We start from the raw sequence: 26,041 nt of genomic DNA, 5'->3' as shown, positions 1-26,041 counted from the left end.
CCATTATTGTAAGCGTTACAGAATAAGGATTCATGAACTTGTCTGCTGGAGAAGTAGCAGGTGTTACCACACTGGTGGCTCAGAGTCAATGGTAGGTCATTCGTTGAGAGTAAAGAGGTCATTATTTGTATTATTATTATTTGTATATCTTAATTATTCTTTTTCGATTTTTTCCAATTAATATACCTCTGTGATGTAGTCCTTATTTTACGGTCTGAATCATAGTTTATATATCTATATCTATATATATATATATATATATATATATATATATATATATATATATATATATATATATATATACAATGATATATAGTATATATAGTATAAGGACCCCTATTTAATGTACAATAGATCAATAACGTGTGAACATCACTCAATATTTATATTTTCCATAAAAAAAATAGATTCACAGATTTACAGTGTAGAGTGAGCACATCATGAATATTCATCAGACTCTACATTCTAAAGAAAGTTCTGATGAGTCAAACTGAAATGCATACGTAAATCATGAAGATTAGGGTGCATGCAATATTTAACAATTATTCTATTGAATAATTGTTTTAGTATATACTACACGTGAACACTCCAATAATAAACAAGATAACACTTTTTGCAGGGATTTATTTGTTTTTATTAGCGTGACGAGACAACCGTCACTTGTTAAAACACTTGTGATATCCCGAGTTTGAGATTTCAATCATGGGATATTGCCCAATATCCCAAGATAGCGAACCAATCAAATTGCGCCATCTTAGGAGGTTCACCAGGTGAATGATGTTCACCAGGTGTATTTTCATAAGAGCTGCTGAAGTTTTAGAGGCCTCTCTAATGAGTGCTGTAATAATTTCTACTGATAATAACTGTTCAAACAACGCTTCAAGCCTGTGTTTTCCTGGTTGATACAAAAGGACTTGCTGCTGTCGTAAATAGCTAAGCAGCAGTTTAAGGCTTTTCAAATTACAAAAAAAAAAAATCTTGAGTTAATGTCTGATTGTCAACATTTGATTCAAGATATCTGAGTGATCCGTTAAGAGCAATGGGCAGTTTCTTCCCATTGGCTGTTGTCACCATAATCGTCTGTGATTGCCACCCACAATAAACAACAATCAGAGCCGACTTCAGCCCCCATCATTTCCCCTCGACCTGTGTCTAATATCTATTAAATAAATTAAAAAATATGTTATGAATTTTCGTCCAGGAAAGGCCGCCGAGACAGGATCGCTTTTAACTCACTTTATTTGGTTAAGGTTATTGGTCTATTGTCTATCGTCTATGAAACAAAAGGAGAGGGATCGTATATAACACGCGTTGAGCGTCTCTAAGCTTAACATCTAATCGATACGCCGCCCAAGAGATTCTGACCTAAAATGGCGGAGTCTGTTTATATATATATATATATATATATATATATATATCAGGTGTTCTTCTATGGTTTTCTCACTTCCTCTGTGTGTCCGTTGCTGCCCCTAGTGTAAATGTTTTGTAACTTTGTCAAATGTGTTCAGTGCTGCCCTCTGGCGATTAGGAGGGGAAATTACCTCTAAACTATGCTTGGTGCTACTGGATATGGCTATGTGAGAGTATTACAGTAAAAATGTATCACTAGGGAATATTACAATTAAAATATGTCACAATTAATAATAATTTGCCTTTTAATCGATACAAATCGATTAATATTTACACCCCTAGTCCTTACCCATGTGTAACCCTTTCCTCACTGGCCGGCCATGCCAAGCAAAATTAAATAAGCAAAAGTCTAATGCTACCAGTTACTAACATGTTACAAAGCAAACACTGTGAATTCTCAGTCGTGATACGGTGAGCTGGACTGAACTATTTTGTAGCGCGGTGCCTCCACTGAGAAAATACTGCATTTACCTACGGCGAGGGAATAGCATATTTTCACAGAATTAAAGTGGTGCAGATATAGGACTGGTGGTGTATGAAATCACTACACACCAACCCAGCATTATATTCAAATTAACTGCTGGCTTTTTGACATTTCCACGGCGGGTTGCATCACGACTGGCACACTAATGTATTTGCATAACCGCGATCTGATTGGCCAACGGACCCGTCGCTTCCCGAAAAGTTAAACATTTCTCAACTTTTGACGCAGGCCACGGAGCCCAAAGAACGGATGGACCCACAATGCATTTCGAGGGCGCCCCATGCAAAGTCAATGAGATGCGTCTGTTGACAAAGGTAGGTATTTTGGCACAAGGGATTATAACATCTGATCCTGTGTATTAATGAAATGTATTTAAACATTTGCTTGTAATACTACTATTTTCATTTATACACTGGATCAGATCCCTTGTGCCAAAATCCAAGGAAAACACATATTCAGAAGCCCCTGCCCAAACTAACCTTACAAGCACGCTGACCACTAAGCTACCAACCGATGGTGAAAAACACAAGACAAATGGCCCATACAAATGGTATGCAGCATGTCATTGGGGTTATCAAGTGGGCATCCTCTTTCACCAATGTTTTGTTAAGTTAGGCCCACGACACCTCCTGAGGGCTTAACAATGAAACCAGCGTCCTGGAGTCACCCCCCTCTATGCTGCCACCACATTGCCATGCCACATTTAATGCATCTCAATACTCTCTTTACTGCATCGTACCCCTAGCCCTACCCCTAACCCTGATCAAACAAACACGTTAGCACATTAGTCAGCTGGCTTACCTTAGCTTGCACCCCAGGAAGTATGTTTTCTCCTTACCCACAGCCATTCACTTGCTCGTTCTGCTGCCAAGGACATGTTACTAACCACCTGCCTCAGACTTCGTCCACAAATGCCCAGTTCAGACAGCAAGCTAGTAGCAGATCTAGCCATGAACTCCCGTGCGCCGATTTCAATAGGCCTTAGTCGTGTACTCCAGCCTCGCTGTGCTGCTTCTCCAGCCATTTCAGCATAATTCGCTTTCTTAAGCTCATTGGCTCCTTCAACATTGTCTTCCCAAGGAACTGTAAGTTTAATAAAATAAACGATCTTCTTCGACCACAATAGCATATCCGGTCTTTATCTAGAGCTAACAATATGTGGAGGTACAGCCATCTGCTGATTAAGATCCACCTTCAAGTCCCAGGCTCCTCCACTACTTAGCTGCCCGGCTCTGTGCCTGCCTCTAAGTGGTGTAGCCTTTTCCCCCTGACGTACAAAGTTAATTTTGTTTACCCTCTTTACTAGTGGCTGATGAATTAACTTCTCTCCATTTATCATCAACAGCCGCTGCCAAACATTTCAATACCTGGTTGTGACGCCACGTATACTGCCCCTGGGAGAGACTGACCTTGCATCCTGATAGGATATGGTGGAGGCTGCACACACAAGAACATAGTGTGCATGTCTCATCCTCACCAAACCATTGATTTAAGTTCTGGGGAGATGGGAGCACATCATACATAGCACCTATCATAAATCTGATCCTGCTAGCCTCCATGCTCCAAAGATCTCTCCATTTTATCTTCTTCTCCACTCCCTCCCAGTTCACCCACTGCCCTTGTACATCTTACAGTCTCCTCCTGTCTATGTATTTCTTCCACTACCATTTTCCTCTTTTCTCCTGCAGAAGCCTTACCCCACGAGGGTTTTCCTGCGTCCCACCCTAAGCCTGCCCGCCCATGCTGAACATGGCCCATGATATCCCTCTGCCTAAGCACTGATTGAGCTTGCTGAACCGCTTGTTTTGGTTTCCATTTCCTCCCTGCGTTAACTGTGGGTGCAACCCTCCTCACCACTGGGTCCTTGGACTGAGTAAGAGTAATTTCCAGTCTAACCTTAGCGCACTTAAATTCTTCTGTCAGACTAGATATTGGCAACTCTACAATGCCCTTCCCATACAAGGCTACGCTGCTTAGGCAGTGTGGGACTTTGAAAAGAGTTTATCATTTTTTCCATCCTTCCTACTTTTGACAGAGGAACTCCATAAACTGTCAATGGCCACATTAGCCGAGGCAACTGCAGACACCACAACTTAAGCTTATGTGGCAGCCCTGACTTGTCTATTTTTGCAATACCTTGTCTAGTTTCAATACTTTCCTTCTTGTCATCTGTACCTTTTCTCCACTGCTTCTTAAGCTGCCTCCTCTCCTGGATGAGTCTATCTATCTCTTGCTGGCGCCTAGATTTGACTACCTCATGTTGCCGTTGCGTCCTTTTCTCAAAATCCCAAATCTTTCTTTACCGTGGCTGTAAATAATGTCCCCCATTTTCTCTAATTTGCTTTCAGTTGTCCCTTTAAGCTGACCCAGAATGCTAACCAGATCACTATTAACATCTTCCCATGTCCTACCTTCTGCTGCGCCTGGCCACCTGACCCCAGGCCTATGCCCACTCATCTTCTCCCTCTTTGGTTGGTTGGCCTCTCTTTCTGCCTCAGTGCTTGAATCTACCTCAACATCAGGGGTGCTGATGTCCTGCGAACTGTGGGTTACTTCCTGTCGCTGGACTTCAGCTGACTGACTCTATGCACTTCTTAAGAAGTAGCTATCAATGCGGGTTCCCTGTGTTCCCTCTACCAAGCACTTCATTCTCCCTTGATGGAAAAATTCTCAGGCCCTTTAGAGTAGTAACCTCCTGCCGGCCACATACACACACCTGCAGCTTCTTCTCAGTTAAGTTTGAACTAATGGCTTCCACCGACATGCTTAACTTACTCATAGTCGAATTCGTTCCAGGGTCAGTAACCGTGTCCATCACAGGTGAGTCATCTTCCGCCCCAGGGGTATTTTTCCATTATGTCATTCAGTAGCTTGGTAGGGTGTAACCCATAGCTTCATAAAGCCTGGGCTACCGCCACAATGAGCTGCTGACCCATTGCGGCCCCGGCGGGGTCTATTTCCTCCTGTCAGCCGTCTTTCCATACTGTCACAAGGTCTTTCCCTAGCTGCCAGCTGCGCTATTCACAGCAGTCACTAGCCTAAGCTAGCTTTAGTAATACGACATATTCAGAAGCCCCTGCCCAAACTAACCTTATAAGCACGCTGGCCACTAAGCTACCAACCAATGGTGAAAAACACAAGACAAATGGCCCATCTAACAGCAGTATGCATACTGCTGTTGTACTACTGTACTACTGTACTTCTACTGTATGTACTACTATGCAAGTAAATTCTAGCACCAATTGCACTTCTAACAATCCCCTGTAGGAGGGATCTCCCACTCTGTGTTCATTTAAAGAACTTTTCTTCTCTTTGTGGGAATAGGGTAATGGGATTTGATAAATGTATGGCCTGAATGGCCCTTTGAGAATGTGCCTGGGACTAAAGGGATATTCAATTAACTTGACATGAATTGACTTGGCTTCGTACATATGTATCTGAAACATCATTGTGGATTTATTTGAAATATATTCACTTAAATATATATCATTTTGCCATTGGGCAGAAAAGTGGGCAGAAACTTTGATTAAATAAAAAAGTTCCCGTGCTTGTTAAATATCTCAAGACTGTCATTATATCAATAATTTAATGAATGAATTGAAACCACAGACTTTGTTCCAGGCACCCCATTGGCAGATATGCTTAATATTCAGCACTATGGTAAGGTATCCAGATAGTTTTGGGCTGCTACACACTGACTCACAGGAAGCCCTTTAGCACAATAGCACAGCAGTGTAAACATTCATGACAGGCGGTCCCACTAGAATAGACGTGCTGCTCCTTCTAACACACAACGCTAATAGGATGTGTACAACTAAATCTAAGATTTCTTTGTGATTTTACTTGGTAGATGATACTTTTGCTTTTATATTTCTCTGAATCAAATGTAATGCTATTTTAAAAGGTAGAGACAGACACAAAAAAATGGTTAAGTGAATCTATCTTCCATGACACATGTCACATTTAATCCATTCATCAAACTGCCATGCTAGTCTGGCTAGTACATTAATCATCGACTGAGCCTATTGTCTGGCATCTCTCCTCTGATGTTGCTGCCATTTCGAGCAGATAAAGAGTTTGTAGGATACAAGCCTTTCCACTGCACAAACCCACTGTGTGTCATGTTCAGTTCATCTATTTCTGAAGTGTTCAGAAGTTCAGAAATAGACACCACGTTCTGCATCGACAGTCTTTGGATGTCGCACATTCTAATCTCAGAACCATCGCAGCGCAATCTGTGGACAATTACCACACAATTAAACAGAGACGTGCAAGGCACTGTGGATACAACTGGCTGCTCACACAGCAGAAAGACACGGTGCTGCTGTCCCCTTTAAATAGGCCATGGACAGTCCTGGTCTGACTCCATTGTGTCAGAGCTGGTTTGATGGGCAGCCTTTACCTCCAACCAGACCGGCCTCTCAGAGAACAGCCCCGTGCCCGCCCTCCTTCAATACATTATCATCTGCTCGATTGGTTCAGGTGAGGGCCAATCAATAACCCAGACTCGTTAGCAGTCCAGTCCGGTACTGTTATCCACAAACCCCCCTTAGCGATAGCAGCCCTCATGACTGCACCAATCAGGGGTGGAGGCAGAACACGGCCATCTCACTAATGAATGTTAACAGTGCAGCAGCTTATAAGGAGGCTGTGATGTCATGCGTAGGAGAGAAGATAATACGCAACATTATTATGTGTAGAGCGAAAGCCTCATAAGGACTTTGTGAAATCACACAACAGAGCCAACCATATTGAGCCAGTGATTAAAGTAGACATAAGTGCATCATCATTACCATGGAAGGGTGAACTATTATATCCGAGGAAGAGGTCCCTCCTCACTATTTGGTCTTGTACAACCATGACAGAATCCTTTGAGGATACAGATAAATCAATAAGGGAGAACGCACATTTCATCTGATATCTCTCTCTCTCTCTCTCTCTCTCTCTCTCTCTCGAGCGCTGCGACGGGTAGTGCGGACAGCTGAGAGGATCAGTGGATGTGAGCTTCAGGATGAGGAACAGTTTTTTCCCCCAAGCATTCAGGCTCCTTGAGGAATCCACCTCCCACAAACCAATTTACTGCATTATTTACAGTAATTGCACAACATTTTTGCACTGAACTGTATACTGCACTACAATCAATCGTAGCTTGAACTTATTTTATGTATTTTTAAATATCTATTTACTTTATATTGTATTGTGGCTGCTATGTGTGTCTTGAGGTACCAAGCATTAGAATTTTACTCTTGTGTAGCAATTCTGATTCTGATTCTGATTCACTCCACTTCAGATTTTCAGTGCTAGTGAAAGACATTTACTGCCATCACACCGCTGTGTGATTCTCCCTGCACTCTGCCGCCTTGTTCTGCATGCTCCTCCACAACAATACTTTGCTTCAGCTACACATTTGACAGGCACCACATAAACACCATTTCACTGTCAATCTACACCTGTTTCTATTTCCGCCGCGCAGCTCGTCCTCTCTCCCTGTGACGGGACAATTATGCAAATGACTAAATATGAAATATTCTACCGGAACTATGGAAGGTCTTTCTCCCAGATCAGGCTTTGCTGCTGATGGCGTGGAGACACTTCCTGTGATGCGTTAATGGCTTCCATCCCCACCACTACCTGCCTACTCAAACAGCACTGGTGAAACGAGGGCAGAGAGAGACCCGCGGAGAACGCTCTCTCTGGCTCTCTTTCCTTTTTTAATCAGTCTGCAGCCACTCAGAGAAGTGATAATGGAAACATATGGATTTCCAAAAATGGACTGATGTGTCAGGGAGACCGAGGGAGAAGGACACAAGAGAGACGCTGTGGAGAGCTTAATGGCAGACAGAGGGCCTGGGATGGAGGGCAGCGGGGCTCGTACGGTTAAGAGGATGAAAAGTTTCATAAGGTGGCCATGATGGCGATGTCTGAGGTCTTTGTGGCTCTCCTGGAACCAGTGGGCTGCCGTGAAGGCTGTGTGCTTCCTTTAACCAATTCAATAGCTCTGTGTGTGTCTGCCACACACATGGAACACTTAACACACATGTGCACAAAACACACACACGCATACACACCTTTAACTGCACACAGCCCAAACATACACACACACACACACACTCACACTTGAATGTACACAAACTGATGCACAGACAACCATGACACAAACATCTTTCGACACACACACACTGGCTGGGGAGAATATCTCATGTTAATGAACGGAGGCAGCGGAGTGTGTGAGCAGTAATGAACCCCTGGGACTGCAGCGGTGTTCATGCCTGTGCACGCCCCACAACAGACTGAGAAGGCCTTGACACCCCCATAGACCTGCACCCACATTACGAACCGCCCGGCTGTGTGCATCATCATCATTATCATCATCAGCGTCTGACAGCGGCGACGCCCACTTGCACTTAAAAATAGTACTTAGCATTGTGTAGCGTCTTATCCTAGCTATCTTTGTTGTATACGGGGAACGGGTTAACGATTGTAAGTGTTGAGCACTTGTTTCTATGAATATCTTTACTGAACCGACAGCAATATGTTGTTGTTTCTCTTTCTTCATACAAATGTACTTATTGTAAGTCGCTTGGGATAAAAACGTCTGCTAAATGCCCTCAATGTTAATGTAAGTGATCACGTGGAGGGCAGGTTGACGAACACAAGGATAGAGAAAACAGGAGACATTAAGAGGTCCTCAAGCTGAGGCTGGTGTTGTAGCTGCTGTCATGTGCAGGGTGTGAAGTCCACACATGACCGTGGCATTGACTGTCGCCGTTGTGTCTTTGGAGCGGTGCGGACTCACACTTTGCTGTTCTCCGCACGAGCCTCATCATTTCTGAGTGACATGCGACCAATCAGCGAACGATACATACGCCAGGGCTGCAACGAGGTGATGTTTGGTTAATGCTGGTTTGCGTCATGAGCAGTGTCTGTAGGCTTGAACCTTCTCCATTCTCGAGCCATTGCTAGTTCCGATAGTTCTCAGTGTGACCCTGCGTCTCAAGGAGACATTTTATTCTATGGCATTCTTTTTTATTCTTACCTGCCGCATAAGACCAGGATTTCCCTTTACAGCTATTATCATCCCAGAGCTCAATGGTCGTTCTCACTTTATTTAGTTGGAGATGTTTTCTTTTAAGTCTGGTATGGGTGTTTCTCGTTTATGGTCGCTTGGAATGGTTTAGCACCTTTTCTTATCTATTTCTCAGTAGTTCTTACTTTAGGCTTTACTTTATCATACTCTTTTATTTGTATGCAGAATACAGTGCTTTCAGAGATTGGTAAAATTGGTCAGGATTACTCATATTTGCACAACTTGTAATACCATTTGAAAAAAAGAATATTCATTTGTATGGAGTAGATGGCGAGATATAGAAAATAGCTATTTTTAAAAGGTATTGCAGTATTTTATCTGTTGTATGTGCCCGGGGGTCTTAACTAGCAAGACATGAGGATGGAGCAGGAAATACATTATCCACCAGGAAGGCTCTGATTTCCCTCTCTCTCACTCTCGCTCCCACTTTCTCTGTCTGTCTGTCTGTCTCTCTCTCTCTCTCTCTCTCTCTCCCTCCCTCTCTTTTTCCCTCGTGGACAGGACAGGTGTCAGCTGCCCTGCCTCACCCACCACACATGCACACACTGATGCATCCTAACGCACACGCACACACACACACACACACACACACACACACGCACGCACACGCACACACACTCACATATACTCACACACATTGCAGACACACATGTTAAGACGATTGCCGAGTGCTGTACCTTTTAGGAAAGTATAATTGGGAAACGCTTCGGGAGAGAGGAAGACAATGAACAAACGCATTACAGGCTTTTATCTGAGAAAATGAACAGGAAAAATGTGAGCAAATGTAATGTGAATGTTATATCTCCGTCCTCCATCACACAGAAACACCCCACGGCAGTGTGCTGCCTTCTTATCAAAACTCGACATTTTTTCATTCAATGGTGCTGTTGGTTTCCCTAAATGAGGTTTCATGGCCTTCTGTTCCTATTAATTACTGTCAAACCAGTTATTTTGCAATCATCATTATGTAATAGTAATTAGAGGAAAAATCCCAGCAGAATGCAGACATCCCGGCCCGGAGCACACAGAGTGGGAGGTATAATCTGGTATTGACCAAGACCTCACGTGGTATTGACAGACCCATTACGGGGGGGGGGTAGGGACTGCCGGCTACTGTAATGTCCTACAGTGAAGTACTTGCACCATTTAGACCACGCTAGAGGAAGTTCCTACCCTCCCCTGGGGCGGTCAGGAGAGGAAGACAGAGCGTGGACCACGGAGATGTCCAGCGGTGCTCACGTCTTCTGTCGGAGTCGGTCCCTATCCAATAGTGGACCAACGTTTGGGGAGTTGAAAAGGACAGTTATCCCTCGCTTTCTATGTCGAGCTCCGCATTCATTTTGATGTTTTTTTAAGCTAATTTCTTTTGTAAATAAAGCAAATCAATAGCAATTACGACGAGGCTTTGGAGAATGCACATAGAGTTGTTTTATAGTAATTGGGTGAGGAGGTGATCTACGGGTCTACAGGACAGCCGGTCATGTGACCAGACTGGTCCACATGGGACTGGCAGCTTAACCTCAGTAGAATGGGTCCAAGTGGCAGTGAGTCCAGTGGATGGACCCAGGAGAATGTCTTCACACACACACACACACGCACGCATGCACGCACGCACGCACACACACAAACGCACTCTTTCACACACACACACACACACACACACACGCACGCATGCACGCACGCACGCACAGAAACGCACTCTTTCACACACACACGCACACGCACGCACGCACACGCACACGCACACGCACACACACACACACACACTGGTTCCTCACGTATGCCTCAATATATTTCATTACAATATACTTTAACCTTCTGAAAAGGTTGGCTATTGGCCCTAAAGAAAATCAAGTTAATCTGACATGACAACTCAGTTGACAACACACACACTCATTCCGACACACACAGGCACATGTATGTGTATGCCGCTATGCACACCAAACACATACAGAATCTCACACACACACTCACAAACACACACACATTAACATATGTTGCCATGCAGTTCAATTGATGCACAAACAAACACATGATACAAACATCCAACAATATCCAGAAAGACACACACTCATAAATACAGAAACAAGGACATTTACGAGCACACACATTCAATTAAAAGAGCAAACAACAGTGTCACACTCGTCTAACACTCGTCTAAAGTTTATCGCTATAATTATCTTCAATGTTGATGCCCAACTTGTAGGTATCGATCAGCTTGTCACTGGTGGACCAGGAGACGTGGCATCAAAACCAGTGACCTGAATATAGCTCACAGCATTGTCATTGACATCATTGTCATCTGAAAGCCTCACCTCGACCTGGGGCTTGAGGGGCTTGTCAAACTAACAGAAATTTAAAATTCACACCAATTCCCGTTGGTTCCTGGTATATTTCTTCCCAGTAACAGTCATGGACCTGAAGATCCATGGCAATCAACAGTGCTGTTAACTGATGAAAATGATACTTTCCATGCAGTGCACTATCGTAGTGTTCTGTCAATGTCTAATTGCTTAATGATGCTCATAAAACACCTTTAGCAATAGAAAGGTCATTCTCACTGTAGGTCATTAACACTAATGGAAGAGGAGCTGCCATTTGCTCAAGAGCACTCCAGCAGAAGCTGACATATAAGGGTTCATTTCCTTATTACACGGTGATGACATCCAGTGTGGGCTAGTGTACAGCCTCACCATACTGCAATCCCACACAGAGGCACCAGGAAAATACTGAAACAAAAGGGAACAAAAAAGGCTTTCAAAGCAACTGTCACAGAAAAATACAATGTGGACTTTCATCCATATCCCAGTAATTAATCTCCCTCCCACTTGTCTGGCTGCTATATCTCTCCCCACTCCCCCTTCAAATCACTATAAGCTTGTTTTATAACTGACAGCAGAGCACTCTCTCTCTTTCTCCCTACCTCCCTCTCTCTCTCTCTCTCTCTCTCTCTCTCTCTCTCTCTCTGTCTCTCTCTGTCTCTCTCTCTCCCTTCCTCCCTCTCTCTCCCCTCCCATTTAGCTGGGGTCAGCTTAGGGGAGTGTGATGGCCTGGAAGCGATAGTGGAGATGCCACCAGGGATGAAATATTGATGGAGAGCAAATCCTTGTCCTTGTGTGTCTTCCCTTTGCCCTGGAGCAAGGCACAGGAGTCACACAACAGCATAGCGGCTGAACGCAGAGACACACCACCAGAGACAGACACACATACACACACAGGGATGGGAAGGAAGACTAAGGAGCTAGGAGCTAGGACACACCAACCCAGACATAATAACACACACATACACACAGGAGGGAGAAGGAAGACTAAGGAGCTAGGAGCTAGGACACACCAACCCAGACACAATAACACACACACACAGCAGCAGGCAGAGCGGGATAACAGATAACCGGAAGTTTGCTAGTTCAATCACTAGCTCCTCCTAGCTAATTGTCGAGGATTCCCTGAGCAAGACACCAAACCCCGACTGCTCGTGACGCGCTGGCTCTCGCCCAGCGTTACTGACTGTTTGAATATGTGCATGAATGGGTGAATGTTAGGCAGTATTGTAAAGCGATTGTGGCCACTGGTTAGAAAAGCCCTCTATAAATGCAGTCCATTTATAGGTGGCAGGACACACAGGCAGACACACACCACTGGATACACAACAACACACACACTCATGGATGAGGCAGATTTATGAACGAGGAGCTAGCAGCCAATAGCTAAGGGCCAGGACTGGGAGGTAGGTGCTAGGGTAGGAGTGAGGAATGAGGAGTCAGGACTAGGAGATGAAAAGCTTTATGAAGCTCTAGGTCGAGTCCCCTGCTCCTTCAAACAACTCTCAGATTCACTGGCACTCAATGTTCAGCACGAGAGCCCCTCACTATTCCTTATTTCAGCAAATAAGAAATCGGCATACGGCCGGATAGAAGGCAGCAAATAAATAAAGAGCTGCACATTTCCATAATCAGATCCCGGGAAAAGCTGGGCTCAGACCACATGTAAGACAACATGCTGTTTAAGCAGCGTTTTTGATAAGCTTCTTGATAGAGAGAGAGCATGAGAATATGTCCTCTGCATGTTGTTTAACAAACACACTTTCCTCTCCTTTCACGGAACAGACCGTATTCACGTCAGGTCTTCGTTAGCGTCAACAAAGAAGTGTTTCTTTATTTTTACATTTTACCCAATATCCTTAAACAATCAGTGTTGACCGAGTGGATGTGAAGCGCGGCCGCGTGCTGCCGTCAGCGACTGATGAATAATGGATGAAATGAATACGGAGAGCCTTGTGTTCAGGAGGCCCACGCACTGGAGCTGTTTATTCAAAAACAGCCAGGTGTTATTTGGTTTGGGGATAATTCTGTTTGTTCGAGCTACAATATAACATCTATGACAAGCCAAGAAACCCAGCCCCGCAAACAACCTATAAGCCCCTTTCCAGAAGCACTTAGCCCATACCTCCATGCCAGGACTTAGCAGACCTCACCCCCTCTGCATACTAGTACAGGGATGATGGAAAATCCTCAAACGATCGCCCCGACCACACAACACCACCCCCACCCCCACCCACTCTGAACAGAGCCAAGGGAGCGATCGCTCAGATGAGGCAATTAACAGACAGTCACCAGAGATTTGGGTGGAGGCTGATCCAGTTGACTCTTAAACCAAGCACACACCAACACGCACGCACACACACACACACACACACACACATGTGCACGCACGCACGCGCTCGCACACACACAAACACGCACACACACACACACACGCACACACACACACACACACAGAAACACACACGCATACGCACACGCACACACACACACACGCTTAGCAGCAAAATGCTGAAGGCAGACCGGTCCTTCTTGTGGCCGTGCGTCTTCGAGCTGAGCTGGCCATTTATCTTAGCGATGTCTCTGGGCTGGACCACGGGATCACGGACCACTACGTATTGCTTTCCCACAGAAACGGTAACCATACAAAAGTCATAGCTAAATGTTATCACCTCTAACCCCAAAACCATAACACATAACACATAACAAAACGCTCCACAGAAAGATAAGCAACAGAACAGTCAGTTGAACAGTCACACAGACGGTAAAGGATGGGCCCATCTATGGTAATGAAACCTCACTAGTTAGACCCTTAGGGACAAACACAGGTGTCACTCATAACACTAACTATAGGTCTGCTACTTTACTTTAGGATCCAGGGAGCAGATGGTCTGAACTAGTGAAGACTACCGGTGTCCTGGTACATAAAAGCAGTAGGCCCATCATTTTATCTGTTTTTGTCCCACAATGATGCCTCTTTGAAAGAGGGTCAATCCACCAATCTGATGTAGTACCAGAAATAAACCACCATGACCACGTTGGTGTTTCGTTACAATACACCCAAAATTGATTGCAGGCTTTCCTTAGAAGTGCACATATTTCTGCTTTAACCTTTACTCTCTATTATTAATGGTATTGATGTCTCGGAGCTCGGGGAGAACCAGTGCAGCTCTCAGCTCCACTGGTGCGGCCATTGGGGGCCATTGCGTCAGGTCATCAATGTCAGGCAAACCCAACCGGCCATGCTGCTGTCCCAGCAGTCACACTGAGTCACTACGACTCGCTACCGCAGTGAGGCTGGCTGCCGCAATACGGCCAAACCCAGGCGGCGGCGGCGGTGTATAGCCGAGGCTAATACAACTCATCGACCCAGAGCAGCTGTTAGCTTCTGTGTTAGTCAAGCTCTAATGTTTCCACCGTGTGTACAAACAAGGAGCAGGCGAGCGTTTATGAGGTCACTCACCGTTGATCCATTTAGCTTCCGGGTCATGGATCACAAACTCGGCTCGGAACAGGTCCTCCACGGTGAGTTTGGTGTCGCTCCCGGCCTGGCTGTCCGCTGTCAAACAGAAAGAGTTTACAGTGAGATATTGTAGTGCTGTAATCGCAATATTCTGCCTTTTTTGTTATTTTTGCTTCATTCCCTGAGGGATGTATGTATATGATATTTGTTTTTTTCATTAATACACAGGATCAGATGTTATAATCCCTTGTGCCAAAATCCAAGGAAAACACATATTCAGAAGCCCCTGCCCAAACCAACCTTATAAGCACGCTGGCCACTAAGCTACCAACCAAAGTTGAACAACACGAGACAAATGGCCCATCTAACAGCGGTACATACAGCAGTATGTTGAGATGGCAAACCAGCTAAATGCCTTCTTCTGCCGTTTTGAGAGTCTAGAGCCTGCAGATGAGGTTTTTACTGTTAACCCCCTCCCACCTCCTCCATCAAACATTAAAATTGAGGAATTTCAGGTCCGTCAGCTTTTCAGAGGCTGTAACACGTGGAAAAGCCCAGGTCCTGACAATATTAGTGGTAATGTCTTAAAAAATTGTGCAGACCAATTAGCACCTGTGTTTACAGGCCTTTTTAAGTCCTCCATCACCTCTGAAATTGTCCCCGCTCTTTGGAAAACTGCGGTCATTACTCCAGTGCCAAAGACCTCAAATCCTAGTCAGCCTAGCGACTTTCGTCCTATTGCTCTGACATCACTTATAATGAAGTGCTTTGAGCGTCTTGTAAAGAAATTTATTTTGTCCAACACACAGCATCTCTTAGACCCCCTGCAATTCGCTTATCAAGCATCCAGAGGGGTGGATGACGCCATTGCGACTCTTTTGCACATAATTTATAGTCACCTTGAGAAGCCCAAGGCTCATGTTAAGATTTTATTTGCGGATTTCTCATCCGCTTTTAATACAATCAGGCCCAGAACTTTAGCCAATGTATTATCATCGGAATTTGCACTTGAAGCTGGCCTGATTGCCTGGATTGTGGATTTTCTTAGTGGTAGAATCCAGCAGGTCAAAGTAGGAACATCACTCTCTGAAAAAATGATCACTTCCATTGGCTCCCCTCAGGGATGTGTTCTGTCCCCTCTTTTATTTAATTTATATACTAATTCATGTTCTAGCATCTTTCAAAATAGATTCTTTATGAAGTATGCGGATGATACTGCCTTGGTCAGTCTTTTACATGATGAGGAAAAGGAGCATGGCCCAGTACTTGAATATTTTGTTAACTGGTGCGAAAAGTCAAACCTCCTCCTCAATCCATCTAAAACCAAGGAAATGTGTGTTGATTTTAGAAAAGAGGAAGCCCCCAACACAGTAACCTTAATTAATGGAAAGCCAATACAACAAGTCTGTGAGTTTAAATATTTAGGGATTGTGCTTGACAGCAAGCTTAAGTGGGACAAGTGGACAGATCAAATCTGCACCAAGTCTCAACAAAGAATGTTCCACCTAAAGAAACTCCTGTCCTTTAATGTTGAAAGGAGAATGCTTCAAATGTTCTATTGCTCCTTCATTGAAAGCATTCTTTCTTTTTGTATTACCTGCTGGTTTGGCAATGCCACAGAGGCACAGAAAAAGAGGGTTAGAGGAATTATAACCATATCTAGTAAATTGCTGCGCATTACTTTGCCATGTATGGAAGGCATCTACAGAGATAGGATAGAGAAAAAGGCAAGGAATATTATAGGTGACCAAAGGCACCCCCTTGCCCACTCATTTAACCCTCTTCCATCCGGGCGACGATATCGCCCCCCTCTGTTTATTAAAAACAGAGCTAAATTTTCTTTTGTGCCCCAGGCCATTAAATCCCTTAATAATAATCGATAGTCACTGTTAGTGTTGGTCAGCTCATAGCCTGCTCAGCTGGTCTGACCAGGTTAAGGCTGTGATAAATATAAAGCTGACTCACTGATGATGAGTGTTAATCTGTGAAAGTTGTACTGTGCTGTTTTTATCTGTGTTGTTGTTGTTGTTTTTTTAGATGAAATGTCAAGTGATCTGCTGCAACTCAATTTCCCTACGGGGACAAATAAATTACTACTACTACTACTACTACTACTATGTACCAAGTGAGCACCCTCTTTCACAGATGTTTTGTTAAGTTAGGCCCACGACACCTCCTGAAGGCTTAACAATGAAACCAGAGTCCTGGATTCACTGATATACACTGTGTTGATATTGTCAGCATCTTTGCATTTTATTGTGGGCTGGAAAAGAAAATCCTTGGGTCTAGCGGTGAGGGCGTCCCCGCTCACGGGCTGAAGATGCCTTGTTGGCAATGTCCTGGGATTGGCCCTTGTGGACCTGTCTCTGCATCTCCTTAACCTTCAGAGCTCAATAGAATAGCATGAGCAATATAAATAGTCATTGTAATAATGGAAGTGCATCACACAAATGTAATCTACACATGGATCTACAATTGCACATGTTATCATTAAAGGGGTAATTCAGGATTTTGGACATCGGGTCTCATTTCCAAGTGAGCCAGTGTGTTATTTATCATTGGAGAGCGTTTTCAACACTTTTCATTCAGTCCTTCTAGTTGCATAAATCACTGGTGCTAGGCTAGCACAAGTCGAGGGGAACTGTTAGCCTGCCAATAAAAACTGTTTTACCCACTCCAAAGTACACCCGATGCAAACCAATTATAACGCCCGACTATCAATGTAAATGTCTGTGTTGGTAGAGTAATATTAGAAATAAAACTATCCTTGTATCGCAATGATCACATTACATTTTGGGGGACTACTTTCTCAGCAGCGGCGGAATTTCACTTTGTTCCGGTGTAGCAACCAATTCAGCAGAAGGTAAACAGAGAAGCTCACTCCAGGTAATATCAGTCGCTGCCGTAGCTTGCTTCCAACTACAGGGATTATAAACTAAATGCAATGCAATGCAAGGGTAAGTTTATTTCTAACACTATTCTATCAACACAGACATTTACATCGATAGTCGGGCATTATATGGTTTGCCTCAGGAGTGGGTAAAACTGTTTTTATTGCCAGCGATTTCTGCAACTAGAAGGACTGAATGAAAAGTGTTGAAAACGGTCTCCAATGATAAATAACACAGTGGCTCACTTGGAAATTAGGTCTGATGTCCAAAATCCTTCACTACCCCTTTAAGTATATCAATCTTGGTTTTACATTACATTACAACTCGTGATACATTATCTTTCACGGTTTAATGAATGCGACATGCTGTCTTTCTTCCTAGTAAAATTTTCTGGGAAACTGTGGAGCAGTGGTACGTTCGCATTTTAGCATTGCCTCGGACGGCAGATGGAAAAGGTGCATGAGTGCACATCAACACAAGTATGAACACACACACATATAAATACACACACAAACACGCATGCACAGATACATACAAAAACAGATCAAACAGACAGACACACAAATACAAAAGCCCATTCCCATATACAGTCGTGTCCACATTAATTATCATACAAACACCCACACACACACACACACACACACACACACACACACATAATAAAAACAAACATTATAAACAACATATGTGCTTAAACAAAGACACCAACACACGCGTTTAAAATAGAGAATTTAAGTTATTGCCAAAGGTCTATTTAGTATTGCAAAATATGATCTGCCATGCTCTGAGCCATCGAAGCAACCTTTGCAAATCATTTTTAATTATGAATGTAGAGTAATTAGAAGACAGAGACTGCGTTCAGCTGTGTCTGAATAGGACATCTGCCAGTAGGAGAACAGAGAGGCCAAACTGTGTTGAATGTCAGCTGTGGTGGCTCTCCTTGATAAGGCCGTGCGGCGGTGTGCATAAACAACAGCCAGTCCACGTCTAAGTAGGCGCTGGCTTCTCAGGGGAATGGCGCGGTTGTTTAAGCAGCCGCCTGCAGCCATTTTGAATACAAGTAGCGACGTTATATTACAAATTGATTTTCTTTTGTCTAGGGAGTGAGATTGCCTTCTGTGATCGTTTAAGAAATAATGATTTACCCACCATTAACTGATGTTTTACGGGATAGTATGGGCCATACATAAGATAGATGGACGGTTTTAAAAACAGCTAGCACAATAATAACTAAATAAATAACTATAATTTATACTTTTATTTATATGTTTTTAGAATAAATTATAAATTGTTGTTACTGTCCTTAATGGTATAAGCAGTTGCGTGGCAATAATAGGATTTTTATCGAAATAGCAACAAAAATAAATGATAAAAACAAATCAAAAGTACAAATGTAACAAAAGATAGCATTGAAAAGGAATAGGAATGACGGTGGTAGTAAAAGTTATAAGCTGTATAAGTAGTATCTGTGGCTACCTATTGTATTTGTACTGGATATTATTAGTATTTTCTTGATGACCCATATCTCAACCACTGACTTGTCAAAGGTTTCCCAATTTCTCTGTAAATAAGATCCCTGTAAATAAGATCTCCAAAAAGTTGGAGATCTAAGTGACAAGGGCCCATAGGGGGCGCTACAATATTCTTAAATCAACCACAGGTTGACCCAGACCAAAATGACCAAAAGTCGTTGCAGGCGTGTGAATACCTTAATTGACTGCAGGCAGTCCTAGTTACTGCTGCTACAGGTATAGTATAATAGTAGCAGTTGTGGTGTGCTGTTGCTGTGGTATTACAACTAGTTTCAGTAGTAGGCGTACATTATTTAGGTATACCACTGCGTTGCACACAGGCTATCACAGTAAAAGCCTGCAGTCTTGTGCGTTATGGTTTGGAGCTGTCAATCAAGGACGGCGATAGCCTATGGTGTAATTATTAATGGGCAAATGTCATTCAGTTTGAGAACTTTGAGACATAAACATAAATAACCACAATACAAAGGAAGCTTCACAGTTTCACATAGATCAATATAGCCTATGCCAGAAAAGCTTGAGAAATCCATGCCCATGAGACTCGCTGTCAACCGCTCCGCTCACAAGCTCAGCCCGGGGGTCTACAGTACTCTTAGAAAGTCTAGGCTTGTTTTGCGTCACACGCCGGAAATATGTTAACATGTTAGTTCTGTGTCCGCAATCGTTTGTCTATGTAACGCTTGGGTTTTGCCGTTCAGAGAAATAATTGTTTTGTAAATCCCTCTCCCAGCTGAGAAGCCTGGTGCACGTTGAGCAGGAGTGAGCGTGGAGCCTTGTTGTGTGAGGTTATAGACACTTCAATCGTTTCAACAAATAGGGGGATGTGTGAATGATGGCAAGTGTTAACCTACTCTTGGTCTAAAAGGAAAATAGCCCAGTTTTCATAACATGCAGGCTGGTCATTGCCTCCTATAACTGAGATGGACACACCTGGCTTTGTCAATCGGTAAGATATGTCTACCTTTATTGAGCGTCAAGGCAATTTAGAAATGACTTGTGTTGGACAAACATGAATTGCCTCAGTGACTGGACATAATGATGGCCGTCTCGACTCTCGAAATCGGCTCCTGCAATCTGTACATCTCACAATTGATGGCGTATACTTGACCGAAAATGATGGGTGGCCGATCGGTGGACCACTAGTAGATAAAGATATAGCATACTGATAATGGAGACCCTAGAACGGATATGGATAGGATGGAGGGTGGATGGGGGTTGCCGTGGGTTACCTGGGGTGAGGAGGATGACTGACATGGTGATGAGGGAGCAGACCACCAGGATGACCAGCAGAGCGATGGCTATTCCCTTCCAGTTCCTCGCGGGAGGACTCCCCCCTCCAAGGTCCTGCAGAGAGAGAGACATAGACAGAGAGTGGGAAAGAGAGAGAGAGAGAGAGCGAGAGAGAGAGAGAGAGAGAGAGAGAGAGAGAGAGAGAGAGAGAGAGAGAGAGAGAGAGAGAGAGAGAGAGAGAGGGCAAGTGTGATGGAGAGGAAGTGTAAGATAGAGAGGGGGGGAAGCAGAACAGAAAGTGTAAATATTGTATCTGCTAAAAATAGTCCCAGGGAGTCATAGAGACTTCAAGACAGTGTTTGTTGTTTTAACATCTAAGAAAGATCGGATTTCTAAACATTTTAACTTCTGACTGGAGGACCAATGTGTGAAGTGCTCACGAGTTGCGATTTGTCTCCAGTATATTGTGTGAAGTCTTTATGATATGTAAAGTAGGCTGAGCGCCGCCAGAGGTCTCGTGCTGCTCCATGAGGAACACAAAGCAGTCAGAAGGAAACCGAGGGAACAGCTCACTTCTGTGGAATTGCGTGGATTTAAATAATACTTATTTGGCTAAAAGCGAGTGGGGTGGGGGGAGGGGTGGGGGGCTATGCTGGTCAAACGAGGCGAACAGAAAGGCAGTGGAGGGTGTTCAGCAGGCGAGGCGACCACAGAGTAAATATAAGATATTATCTGAGCAAAATGGCTTTCCAGAGATGGTCGGGTGAAGCGTTGGCCAGCAACTCAATCTGGAGTAGCCAGTATTAAAGGGACTTAAACAGTGGCTCTCCACACATCTGCTGCCTCTGATAAGGTGAGCTGAGCCCCCTCCCATCTCTCTCACCCTGCCCCTCCCCTCTCTCTCTGCCCTCCAATACCCTAGAAATGCATTCTCTCCATATCGCCTCCTGGCCTCAATTACCCACAAAGCCCTTCAGGTGCAGTGCAGAGATTACTGGACACAGAGACACTCCTGCGCTGCTATTGGCCCGAGGACGCGTGGGGTGCCGGTCGACAGCCAGTTGGAACCAGATCTAGCTTTCTTAACATTTCAAAGTTCTGATGTTGTTTGTATCGTCTTTTAGAATGCTTAGGTGGGTTGAAACAGTGGTAACTAATGAATAATTAATAATTTATATTAAATCAAGAAGGTGTCGCCTGATTTCGTTCTAAAACCACAGTGGTTTCAGCATTACGAGGAAAGAATATTTTATGTTAACTAACCCAATTGTGTCCACTCTATCCAGACATGGTCCACTGTGGCATAACTGAGTCATTTTGACCACCAACTCCTTTAGAAAGGTTAACTCACTTATAACCCAATCCAACAATCACACACACACACACACACACACACACTAACGCACACACAAACATGGAAACATGGAACATGTCCACGCACGCACCCAACGACACACACTCACCGCTGATGGCTCATTAACAATTGTTTGTCATTAATCCCTCAAAAGACCAACTAGTCCTTGAACACCACAAGCTGTCTACACTGACTCTGCATGCATGTGATTATCTCTCTCTCTCTTCATATCTCTTCCTCCATTCCTTTCTTTTTCTCTCTCAAATTCGTTGTGTGGAATCATCATTCTGCTTAGTACTACTGTATGAAGACGGAGCAGAGAGAGAGAGCGAGAGAGGAATGGGACCCAACAAGTCGTTGTGCTCAAGTCTTCCTCCTCTTGCTCTCTCTGACCTCCGCTAAACACCCCATCCTGTCAGACTAGTCGGCATTAGGTGATGTTTGCAGGGAAGTTGGCCTCTTATTGAACGCTAGCCACAACAAAAAGGCATTGATTTCCATGAAAGATACACAGCCAACTACCCCATAACCACAGCAAAATGATGTGGCACATTGCATGACTGCAAAGGAAAAAGTGTGTTGGAGTGTTCAATAAGTGTTCAATAAAAATAGTGTGTATGGTAAATTGTCATCGTTTTTTACAACCTTTTTTTTTTCCCCGAACAACATTGTCCCTCGCAGCCCGTGGGCTGGCTGCCTTCCCCGTCTTTCTTCAAGACAATTTTGAGCCTTTGATTTTCTGTCAGCATCTGCCATTCATCTTTGAAATGTTTGTTTACCCAACATAAAAGCGCTGGTCCCGGGGAACAGAGAGAGGCTTATAGCTATAAATAACCCTCCGACAAAAGCGGCCAGTGGACGCAGGCCTTGATGTTACACCCCCACCACCCCTGATCTGCTGCAAGGACAAAGAGAACAAAAATAGAGAACAGAGGGAGATGGAAAGACAGGGAGAGAGGGTTTCTGACGAGAGAGAGACCACTTCTTAATCAAGCCATGCTATGTCGCTCCCCAGGATGTACACGACTATGCTCGCAGGCTCAACAAATACTTGGTCCGGATTGAGGTGTGGCATCCTAAATCTGGCCTGCTGTCACTTACGTTCAGTGTGAGTTTATATTCTGTTGTTTATAGAGTGGACTTGTGGACACCTGTAGTACCACTGAAAGCCCCCTTTTACAATGATTCCCCAACAGTTACACACCTGCGACAGTGTTAACCATGAGTGCTTCTAAACTGCCCGGCTTCTGTAGTTCAACCACATCAAACTGCTCAAGTAAAGAAATAAAAAGATTAATCAAGAATGGGTGCTTCTAAATTTGATTATTGAGGTTTTTTCAACTGCATTTAAAACCATTTTCATTTTACTATGGTGCAGAAAAACAATACTGAAGTCGAGGCACCTAATTTTATTCAAGACATTCAAGAAAGTAATTGTTGATTAATGGCAACGTCCACATCATACATCTCCAAGTACAAGCCCAGTGAAGATCTAAATGAAAAACATCACAGACTATTGAGTCAAGGTTTTTTGTGAAAACGTAGATGCCTTGTGCGTTTGGGCCGACCGTCCAGACGGATCCGGCGTTTTCGGTACCCGAAAACGCCGGATTCGGTACCCGAAATCGGGTACCGGATTTCGGTACCCGAAAACGCCGGATCCGTCTGGACGGTCGGCACTTTTATGAAACCAGGTCCCAGGGTGAAAAAGAGAAAAACTGCCCTATGGGTTTTCGTGTTACTGTGTGTTCACACCAAACGCGACGGCGCGACACGATTCCATAGAAAGTCAACGTAGAGACACGAATTGGGCGAAATTTGTCGCGGCAAAAACCTGTGGCAAGATTTGATTGACGGCGCGACATTTTGCCCTGTCACAGCGAGCGAGTCCACGAGGATTTGCAGTTGAAATATAATATAATATTTGAAGTTGAAATATTTCAACTTTCCCTGAACCGCAGCTTGGAGGAGAAAGTCATTGTTGCCGTTTGTGACTCCCGGAGCTCTATATATAATATATAAATATCTATATTATATTATATAATATATACAATATATATAATATCACGGCACAAAGCTGTGTGCGCCTCCGGATTATATTATGAATAAACGACGGGCATTGCGACGTCTCTCCCTCTTCCACAACAGGTAAAGACATGCAATGGTGGTTATCCCGTCCATGGTTGATGAGAATGAATTGGCATAAAGCACCGTTGGTGGGCAAAAGATGTTGCGCGACAAAATTGGCTGTGTGACAAAATTCGCCTGACATAACTGCACAGCGACAGATTATGATTTGTTGCGTGACAAAACTTCACAGACAGCGCGACCAGGCGAAAAATGTGTCTTTTGGTGTGAACACACAGTTAGGATTCATGTGGATGCCAGATACGCAAACGATAACGTCATCGCCACCACCACCAGGATGCCGGTCGGCGCGATGTTTGAATCATTATCATCATCAACCATGTTCACAGCCTCATTCTGTGTGTGTGTGTGTGTGTGTGTGTGTGTGTGTGTGTGTGTGTGTGTGTGTGTGTGTATGTTTGTGAGAGAAACTTTCCCTGAGGCTTTGCAACTTCACCATATGTGTGTGTGGGAGTATTGTTCTTGAAATGTATTGTGAGCGTGCGCGCGTGTTTGCTTCAAGTGTGTGTGCGCGTGCTGATCTGTGTGTGCATGTGAGCCAGTGAACCAAAACCCCCCTTAGTGAGTCTTCTCTGATTTACACATAGTGAGATATGATGTATGTCACTGGAACTCAAATATTTATGTAATGCAGAATAATCTCTGCTCTGAGCAGTTTTCATGACATTGCCTTACGACAATGTGACAGAGGCCAAAAGGGTTTGCCAACGCCCCGGTGTGTGTGTGTGTGTGTGTGTGAGTGTGTGTGTGTGTGTGTGTGTGTGTGTGTGTGTGTGCGTGCTTGTGCGTGTGTTTGCGTGTGTGTGTTTAGGTGTGTGAACTTCTAACCACAGAGCTCTGCAGTGACAGAGGGCGGGGCTGTTCGTTGCTTAGCCCCTGACCTTGTAGACACTGTGACAAATGACACGGGCCCCATCTCGCCAGAGGAGCCGTCGCCATGACGACAGCCCAGCCAAACAGAGCAAAGTATCGGTTTCTTCGAATGCCATCACAACATACTTCTGGTTTGGTGGCCTTGTTATGTTTCTCCTCACAAAGTCTCATGTTGCGTCGATGTCTGCGTATGTTCCACTGTCGTCACATGGCTGAACAGCACCTCCCCCTCTCTCCCAGGGGGAGAGGCTATTGGCCGTTTAATCACGTTGAGGCAATTCTCAAATAGTCATGATCGTCTGGCTATTGGTTTCTGATAACTGGCCCTGTACTGTACTGCTGGTTCTTGTGTCATAACGTGATTTCATAGTCAGGCAGCTTAAAGTGCTGCGTGTAGGATTAGCGTAGTAGAGAGAGTTAGGCTGCATTTCTCTGGCCTTGAGACCGTGTACGCAAGTGGGATTGACAAGAAAGATGGAGTCCCTGAGCAACTCAGAGAACAAGAGGCCTTGATTGGTCAGAAATGAGCTGGGAGCGGTCCACAATGGAAACGGTCTATAATGGAAATAGGCAGGCTCAGGCTACAGGTCAGATGATATCAGGGACAAACTGCTGACACTATGGGATTTCTAATGAATGATTCTCAAATTATAACTCTTAAATCTTACCCACAGCACCCTCAAAGGTTTTCTCTCTCATATGTATATTGTTTGGGGTGGGGAAACCCATCTCTATGATAAAGGATCAGACAGCATTACAGCAAAAGCCTCTTCCTGTCTGTTAAATCCACTAACAGCCAGGCTACAGACGGGTTTGGAGTGTATCTACTGTATATGTATTAACAAAATCACAGAAGTCCTGTGTGGTTAAAAGCAGCTGAAAATAGCCTGGAACAGACCAGACTAAATAATGCATCCACTTCATCTGGTCTGCTCTCGTTTAAAACACTGCAGCCATGACTTGGTGGTGAAGTCTGGAGCTCATTGGCTCTCTCCAGCCACCACTTTGTCTTCAAATTATTTAAACGATCTGTTCTTTGGAAGAGCTGGCCAAGATGGCAGCCTCCTCCTCATACAGGAACAGATCACACACGCGCACACGCACGCTAGATGAAAACATTGTGAACGACAATCAAAGACGCAGAGAAACATAGAACTAAAACCAATCAGGCACAGAGATGTAATCTAATCTATTTTAATATGAAAGTAATTTCATTTTGGTTTAAAGGTTGCAAGGACGTTTTAATAA

At 44.1% G+C, this 26,041-nt stretch overlaps 1 protein-coding gene across 1 annotated transcript in view; it reads right to left on the bottom strand.

Annotated features, from left to right (window-relative positions):
• Positions 1-26,041, bottom strand: part of dpp10 (dipeptidyl peptidase like 10) — a gene marked incomplete at its 3' end in the record, with an annotated part of 169,139 nt that overhangs the window by 66,414 nt on the left and 76,684 nt on the right. The window contains exons 2-3 of the mRNA XM_084487092.1: positions 20,418-20,532; positions 14,766-14,861 (exon numbers count right to left, since the gene is read on the bottom strand). Of these exons, the coding sequence (XP_084343218.1) occupies positions 14,766-14,861; positions 20,418-20,532 (211 nt within the window). The remainder of the gene's footprint in view (positions 1-14,765; positions 14,862-20,417; positions 20,533-26,041) is intronic.

This window comes from Micromesistius poutassou (genome assembly GCF_964030765.1).
Source record: "Micromesistius poutassou genome assembly, chromosome: 23".
Classification (NCBI taxonomy): domain Eukaryota; kingdom Metazoa; phylum Chordata; class Actinopteri; order Gadiformes; family Gadidae; genus Micromesistius; species Micromesistius poutassou.
Note: the sequence above shows the minus strand (reverse complement) of the source record. Positions and strands in the feature narration are given on the sequence as shown.